At 49.3% G+C, this 8,543-nt stretch overlaps 1 protein-coding gene across 1 annotated transcript; it reads left to right on the top strand.

Moving 5' to 3' along the window:
- The first annotated feature begins 3,131 nt into the window (after positions 1–3,131).
- Positions 3,132–8,084, top strand: olfml3b (olfactomedin-like 3b). Its single transcript, XM_007894107.2, has 3 exons — positions 3,132–3,299; positions 4,649–4,931; positions 6,934–8,084. The coding sequence occupies exons 1-3, from the start codon at positions 3,192–3,194 to the stop codon at positions 7,716–7,718; spliced, it is 1,176 nt and encodes a 391-aa protein (XP_007892298.1). The 5' UTR covers positions 3,132–3,191; the 3' UTR covers positions 7,719–8,084.
- The last annotated feature ends 459 nt before the right edge of the window (positions 8,085–8,543 follow it).

Raw genomic sequence — 8,543 nt, 5'->3', positions numbered from 1 at the left:
CGCTTTTTTCGCATTTATTGGTGTTTCTATGCGCTATCGTTTCTTTTGCATTTTTTTCGTAATGTTCTACTCATCATTTTTCTCAATATCTTCCTATTTTCAGGTCTCGGCTGAAGACCTTTCTTTTCGACCGCACCTTTGGTCACCTTCCTCCCCCTCCCCTCTGGCCCCTCCCCCTCCCCCTGGCTCAGCCCCGGGATCCATTACTGTGAAGCGCTCTGAGACGCCGTCCGGCGTGGAGGGCGCTATACAAATCCAAGTTGTTGCTGTTGTTCTGCATCTTTTTCATGTGTCTTCTCATATTGCCTCATAATTGTTCACAATATCTTTGGCAGTTTTTTTGCATGTTTTGGCGTTTTTATATGTTATCATTTGTTCTGCATTTTTGTCGTGTATTGTCTCCTCATCATTTTTCTCACCGTTTTTGGCATCTATTTTTGCATTTTTTGGCTTTTTCTGTGTTATTTGTTTTGCATTTCTTTCATGTATTTTTTGTTGTGTTGTCACTTCATCATGTTTCCCAACATCTTTGGTGTCTTTTCTCTCGTGTTTGCGTGTAACGATTTGTTCCTCGTATTCTTTTCACGTAGTTTTGTTGGCTTAAGGGGTGGGGTTGGGAGAGTGGCCGAAGGCAACTCTCAAAGAGGAAAGTTTTGAGATGGGTCTTGAAGATTCGATAACAGCTTTTAAGAGAGAACTGGATAGGTATCTGGGGAAGACGGGTTTGCAGGGTTATGGGGAGAAAGCTGGTGACTGGGGTTAGTGAAAGTGTCGCTCTGTCAAAGAGCCGCACAGACTCGATGGGCCGAATGGCCTCCTTCTGTGCCGTAACATTCTATGAATCTATGAAAAAGGCAGCGAGCAAAGGGGCAAAGCGAGGGGCTCCAGGATGGAGTTCCAGTGGGTCAGAGAGGCCCCCAGAGAGGCCCGACTGCCGATGGTGGGGCAGGTAGGGCGGGGGACCTGAAGCAGGCCAGTGCAGCCTTTAGTACTTGGGAGATTGTGGGGTGGATGGTGGTTGAATGTTTCCAGGATGGGGCTGAGGATACTCTACAGAGAAGCTCAGGCGAGCAGTAAACAGAGAGACAGAGCCTGGACGGGAGCCAGGGGTCAGGGGTGATAACCAGCTGCAGGGTCTCGGAGGTGCGCTTGGGGTCTGTGCCGGGAGCCGTGATAGGAAATCCATTGGCCGTGCTGCCCCAGCACACGCTCACTGCCAGAGCTCAGCACATCTGGAGCAAATCTTGGAGGCTCTCAGGCTCCAGCTGCAGAGACACCAGTCAGACAGATTTCCTCTGCTTTTGCTGTTGTCCTGGCCACGCTCAGTGTCTCACACAGTTTGTTAGAAGCGTTCGCCTACTCAAGGCTTCGATAATAACAATATGGTTACACAGGGGAAGCGATCTCATACGCCACCCTGCCTGGGTGCCCTATATAAATGCAGTTGTTGCTGTTGTTGATAACAATAATCCTTGCATTTGATATAGCAGCGCCTTATATAGGTTACACAGTGTGTGTGTGTCATTGAGACGTCTCAAAGCGCTTCACGGGATATACTGTAAAATGGATTGACTGTGTGTGTGTGTTACACAGTGAGTGTGTCTGTTACACAGTGTGTGTTTTTGTGTTACACAGTGCCACACACTGTGTGTGTTGTAGTGTGTGTGTGTGTTATATGGTGTGTGTGTGTTACACAGTATGTGTTATGCAATGTGTGTGTTACACAGTATGTGTTATACAGCGTGTGTGAGAGTTACTAAGTGTGTGTGTTACACAGTGTGTGTGAGTTACAAAGTGTGTGCATTACACGGTGTGTGACTGTGTTACAGTGTGTGTGTTTTACAGTGTCTGTGTGTTGCACACTGTGTGAACACAAGCAGGAATTAATGTTGGAACATTCAGTGGTCTGGGAGGGGTCACTACGGAAAGCCAGAGCCCAAACTCAGACTGAACGCAACAAATTCCCCAAACCCTGGCCGATGGGAGGATGCCAAAAAATCATCAGGTTTATTTGGTGCCTCAAAATGTGTCTTAAGTGAGTCCAGGGTGAGAACTTTAACCATCCTCCCCAGTGACCCTGCCCGGCTGCCGATCATCCTCTGTGTAAAGAAACATTTCCTGGTGTCTGTACTCAACTTCCCTTTGCTGACGCCTGGGACCTCGTGATCATAGGAACGGTTATAAAAATAATAATCCTTTTACATTTAGCAGAGCGGCTTATCACATTGCCATCCATCTTTGGCTGCAAAATACACAGTCACTACACTTCACAGTAAACCCTGTGAAGTGTGTGTCGGACACAAGCAGGAATTAATGTTGAAACATTCGTTGGTCTGGGAGGGCTCACTGTGGAAACCTCGCTCAGAGGATCCAGTTTAAAATCCTCACCTCATTTTTAAAGCCCTCCACAGCCTTCTCCCTTACCTCTGAGGCCTATTAACACCGCACAAACCTGTCCGCTCCCTCCGCTCGGCAGGCACTGGCCTGCTCCATGTCCCCCGCCCTGCCCGCTCCACCATTGGCAATCGGCCTACAGCCTTTCTGCTCCCACCCTCTGGAACTCCATCCTGGAGCCCCTCCACCTCGCCTCTTCCCTCGTCTCCTTCAAAGCCCACCTTAAGACTTTTCTCTTTTGACTGTACCTTTGGCCACCCTCTCACCCCGCCCTACACCCTCCCACCCTGATCCGTCCTCCCGCCCTTCTTGATTCCAACTCCCAGTTCAGACGCAAACCCTTCACTGTCCAACACCTTGGGACCTACTCTGGACGTGAACGGCACTTTCTAAATATAATTTGTTGTTGTTGAGAGTTTGAAAGTGCTTCACAGGGTAAACTGTGAAGTGGAGTGACTGTGTATTTTCTAGGTGAAATGCCCCCAGGTTCCCCTCAGTCAGAGAGTCAGCACAGGGGCAAGGGGAGCGATGTGGACGTGCTTTGAATGAAATCCCTGTAGCGCTTTGATCCTGTCTCTCTGACTCTCTGAAACTTGCAAGCGGTAAAACATGTGGAATTAATAAGAATCTGATTGAGATATTGGGTTGGCCCTCCTCCCCCGCCTCCCCGCTCCTGGCCCATCTGTTGGAACATTCCTAACCAATGACTGAGAGCAATACCGACCCAAAAACACTCACAGACACACACTCCACAGCAGCTCAGACTGTGCGAGCAGCAGCCCAGACCCTTCCCCACCATGAGATCCCTCATGCGGACCCTCGCTGTGCTCTCAGCCCTCCTGGCGCTCGCTGGCGCCCAGCCCGCCTTCTTGGAGTACATCGAGAGGAGACTGGCATCATTTGAGGTGAGTGCTCGCTGCCCACCAAACTCATGCCCTCCAACACGGCGGAACATTGGCAGCGAGCGCCACCGTGTGTGTGTGTGTGTGTGTGTAAGCAACGCCGCGTGGCCATGGCTGGGGTGACACAGGTCGGGCAGGTCTCAGCAATGACGGCAGTAATGATTGTTTGTGGGCCAATGCTCTGCACAATTGGCTGGCGCACTTCGCCCAGAAAATAATAATAATCTTTGCATTTGATACAGCGCCTTAATCACCTCTTTGAAACATCTCTTCACCGTATATTCTGTGAAGCGCTTTGAGACGTCTCGAAGATGCGATAAGGCGCTATATCAAATGCAAGGATTATTATTATTACATTATTATTAACTTCAGGCTGATGTGCTCCTTTGGACTGAAGCGAACGCTGATAATAAAATGTAGCCAACCTGTGCTGTTGGCAGTTTCTCCCTCTGCTATGTTATCATCGAGACTAAGAGCTTCACGGGGTTTCACTGTGAAGCGCAGTGACTGTGTAACCGAGCGTTGTTCGATCTCCTCCAGTATTTGCTTGGAGACGTGGGAACTTCATCTGTTCCAACTGAGCAGAAACAGGCGATTTTCATCACTGTGTATAAATGAGGTCACATCCAGGGCATTGCGGGCAGGTCTGCCTTGTACTAAACTGACGTGTTTCAGAATTAGTCTGAATCTGTGTGAATTATCTTTCTTTTTCCCCCCTTCTCTCTGTCTCTCTCTCTCTCTCTCTCTCTCACTCTGTCTCTCCCCAGGTTCGATTCCCTGACAGGGTAAACCTTAGTTAAGTTTCCTTCTTCCTCACGCCTGTTTGCCTGGCAGTAAGTAGGAAGCTGGTTGTTAGTCGATTGACGCGTGGTTTTCTGGGGGTAACAATCGCTCAAAGTAAACAAAAACAAATTTTCGTCACTCAATCTGTGACTGTTTGTGGGGCACTGCTGTGCGCTGTGTTTTGCCCACAAAATCCACTTTACGGTATATTCAGTGAGCGCTTTGAGACGTCTCAACAACTTGATAAGGCGCTATAATAATAATAATAATCCTTGCATTCGATATAGCGTCTTATCACAGCGTTGAGACGTCTCAAAGCGCTTCACAGAATATACTGTAAAGTGAATTGACTGAATCAATTGCAAGGATTATTATAATACATAATAGTATGTATTATAATATAATAATATGTATTGTACATAATAATACATATCAATAATAATATACATAATAATACGTATTACTGTTATGCATTGTAATTGTTATTGCGTTATTTTTATGTTATTATTCTGTATCAAATGCAAAGATTATTGTTATTATGAATTATTATTGTTGCGTGTGGTGTGTAGGACCGTATCACTGTGTGGAATGATCAGACGCAAAGATACGCCACAGAGTACCGGGACTTCAAGAACCGCATCATCAGCATGGTGGAGAACATAGACAAGCAGCGGGAGGAGCAGAGGCGTCTGCTGGAGATATCGAATTCCCGCATCGAGCGCCTGGAGCGGGAGTTGGATTACATGGAGACACGGAACCCGATACCCACCTGCATTGAGATGGATGACAAGCTGATTGAGCAGCAGTTCACTCGAGGTCAGGATAAGAAGCCCAAGCAAGTCAAAGCCATAGGTAGGTGGGCGACAGCCAAATGCACAGCGCTGAGTGTCAGCCCGGCTTAGGCGCTCGTCTCTGAGTCAGAAGCATTGCACTGGAGTGTCAGCCTTAGACTGTGAGCGTAAAGTCCGAACATTAGGATTTTGAGCTCACAGTCAAGGCTGAAAGTCCAGAGAAGCGTTGCATTGTCAGACATGCCGTCCTTCAGATGAGACATTTAAGTGGTCAGAGCACTCGCCTCGAAGCGAGAGGACCCGGGTTCTCTTCAAAAATAAATAATACATAATAATAATAATATGGTCTCTCAATCCACAATTGTTTGTGGGACACTGCTGTGCGCACTGCAGACATGGGGTCAACTTCCACGTGTGCGCGAGTGACACCCAACTCTACCTCTCTGCCTCCACCCTTGACCCAGGACCCACTGCTGTCCTGACTAAATGTCTGTCAGACATCAAGTCCTGGATGAGAGTTAACTTTCTTCAGTTGAACATCAACAAGACCGAGGCTCTCCTGATCGGCTCCCATCAGCGGCTCAGGCACTGACAGCATCACCATCCATAGTTGCACCCTCCACCTCGCTAAGCCAGTCCGGAACCTTGTGTCTTGTTTGACCCTTAATTATCCTTTCTAACCCACATCCCCACATGACCCATTCTGCCTTCCCCAACCTTCGCAACATCGCTCGGCTCCGCCACCGTCTTACACCGCAGGACGTCGAAACCCTCACACGTGCATTTATAACATTGAGGCATTTATAACACAGAGGATACAGTTTAAGATACTGGTCCTCACCTTCAAATCCCTCCATGGGTTTGCTCCACCCGACCTCTGTGACCTCCTAACTCCCTACCATCCTGCCTGCTCCCTCCGCTCAGCGGGCTCTGGCCTGCTTCACTTCCCCTGCCTCGTCCGCCCCATCATTAGCAGGTGGGCCTTTTGCCACCCACTCTCTGGAACTCCACCCTGCAGTCCCTTGGGACGTCCTCCTGACATGAAAGGTACTATACATATGTAATTTTGTTGTTGTTGTTGTAGTACGTAATTGGCTTCCGCGTTTTGCCCACAAAATATACAACAACAAGAGTCCATTTATAGAGCGCCTTTCACGTCGGGAGGACGTCCCAAGGTGCTGTACAGTTGGGTCAGGACCCGAGCATTGGGGGGAAATGGTGAGGGGGAGGGAAGGGAGGGAGCGAGGAGGGGGTAGAGAGTCGAGGGGGGAGCTGAAGGCTGAAGAGAAGCCAACAGCCAATTCACTTTACAGTATATTCTGTGAAGCGCTTCGAGATATCTCAAAGACGTGATAAAGCACAATATTAAATGCAAGAATTATTATTAAATTTTACGCAGTTCAAACAGAACTCAACCCCTGAAGCTTCAGATGAATCCAGCATGTGAACAGTTCCTACAATGTTCTCTTGAATAACCACTTGTGTACATAATTCTTAATAAAATGCGGCAAATCAAGAAAGCTACAAAATAAAATACTGGATAATGTGACACCAGTAATCAAGAGGCCAAGAATTTTTCAAAACTCTTACAGCATCTGCTATGAACATTCCTAAACTTTAGCTAAAGTTTAGACAAAGTCACATGAAATCAAGTGATAAATTCCATACCAAACCTGTCTACTCACTCCCCTCAGTGGGCAACAGCCTGTTTCATGTCCCTCTGCCTGGCCCACCCCATCATCGGCAGTCAGGCCTTCAGCCTTTCTGTCCTTTAGAACTCCATCCCACAGTCCCTTTGCTTCGCTCCCTCCCTGACCTCCTTCAAGACCCTCCTCTTCGACCGTTCCTTCAGCTCCAAGTCCCCTCCCTGCCCTCCACACTCTCTGATCCAAACCCCCAGCTCCGGTCCGAATCCCTGACTGTCCAGGACGTTGATGTGAAGGGCGTAAATGTCATTTGTGTTGTTGTTGATAAGGCGCTATATCAAATAGAAGGGTTATTTTGATGATGATGATGATGATGATGAAGACACTAACTTTCGATGCTGTCCGACCCTTTCACAGACTGCGTACATGCCATCGGGAGCATCAGGGCCATGAAGATCGTGAAGAAGCTGGACACTCCGGCCGGCCTGTGGACAAGAGATGTCCTGTCGGACTCGGACAAGCTGTACGTGTTCGACGGCACCGGTAACGACACGGTGTACGAGTTCGCCAACATGCGGGACTTCACCGACTTCCCGGGGATGGTGAGAGCCACGAAGCTCCGCCTGCCCCACCCCTGGGCCGGCACCGGCCACACTGTATTCCAAGGCTTCCTCTACTACATCCGCACTCAGCCCGACTTCCAGGTCATCAAGTACCACCTGGCCAATCGCACAGTGGTGGACAGCGCCATGTTCCCGGCTGAGCAGCAGATCCCAGTGTACGGCCTCTCGCCGTTCACCTACATTGACCTGGCCGCGGACGAGGATGGGTTGTGGGCGCTCTATGCCACCCAGGAGAATGCGGACCACATCTGTCTGGCCAGGATGGACCTCCAGACCCTGGACATCGAGCAGATGTGGGATACGCCCTGCCCCATCCAGGACGCCGAGGGGGCCTTCGTGATCTGCGGCACGGTGTACGTGGTGTATAACAGCAAACTGCGCAGCCGCTCCCGCATCCAGTGCGTGTTCGATGTGAGTGACCTGGTGACCAGTGAGAACGCTCCCCTGCTCTACTTCCCCCGGCGCTATGGCACCCACTCCAGCATCAAGTACAACTCCGGGGACCGGCACCTCTACGCCTGGGACGACGGTTACCAGATCATCTACCGGCTCAGCATGAAGGACAAGTCTGAGCTGTGAAACACACACACACCCTCGCTGCAGCCCCCCTACCCACCCACAACTATCTCTTCCCAACCACTGCTGCTCAATCCCACCCCCAACTCCCTCCTCACCAACTCAATCCCTATTGTATATTCATCCCCCTCTTCCTCACACGCACACACCATCAGCAGACAAGCTTTCACTCACTTCCCCCAGGACATGCTATCTCAATACTCATGCCCCCGCCCACCTCCATCCTCTCTGAAGAACTTTGAAGCCCTTATCCTGTATGACAGGTGCTGCAACCAGTGTGAGTCACACCAGTCTATCTCACAGTCCTCGTCCTGGTCAGGCTCCGCTGGCTCCCTCTTCCATCTTCCTCTTCGACCATGCTTACAGTCATGTCCCCCCTCCCCCGGCTTTGTGTCAGCCCCACCACTGTGGAGTCCTGTAGCTCAGTGGTTAGAGCAATCACTTTGCAAGTGAGAGACCTGAGTTCAATTCCAGGCAGAGGGCGAAACCTTGGGCAAGTTTCCTTACTCCACACAGAGCCTAATAATAATCCCTCCAAAACCAAAAACAATAATAAATCGGTCATTTTCAATCTACGACTGTTTGTGGACATTGCTGTGCGCAATTGGCTGCCGCGTTCGCCCACAAATATACAGTCAATTCACTTTACAGTGTGTTCTGTGAAGCGCTTTGGGACGTCCTCCCGACGTGAAAAGCGCTATATCAAATGCAAGGATTATTATTATTATTATTAAGTGCTACCCAGTGTGAGGGGCGCTATGTAAATGCAAGTTGTTGTAGTTGTTTCCCAAAGCACTTTGAGAGGTTTTGACATGAGAGTCATAGAAT

The sequence above is a fragment of the Callorhinchus milii genome, unplaced genomic scaffold, assembly GCF_018977255.1.
Source record: "Callorhinchus milii isolate IMCB2004 unplaced genomic scaffold, IMCB_Cmil_1.0 Scaffold19, whole genome shotgun sequence".
In the NCBI taxonomy this organism is placed as follows: domain Eukaryota; kingdom Metazoa; phylum Chordata; class Chondrichthyes; order Chimaeriformes; family Callorhinchidae; genus Callorhinchus; species Callorhinchus milii.
This window is presented reverse-complemented; position numbering and strand designations above follow the sequence as displayed.

What these genes read in the sequence shown, in the direction of transcription:
- olfml3b (XM_007894107.2), top strand. Translation starts at nt 3,192, where the DNA reads ATGAGATCCCTCATGCGGACCCTCGCTGTGCTCTCAGCCCTCCTGGCG. An exon ending in GGAGACTGGCATCATTTGAG is followed by an intron (nt 3,300 to 4,648) that starts GTGAGTGCTCGC and finishes TGTGGTGTGTAG; the next exon opens with GACCGTATCACTGTGTGGAA. An exon ending in CAAGCAAGTCAAAGCCATAG is followed by an intron (nt 4,932 to 6,933) that starts GTAGGTGGGCGA and finishes ACCCTTTCACAG; the next exon opens with ACTGCGTACATGCCATCGGG.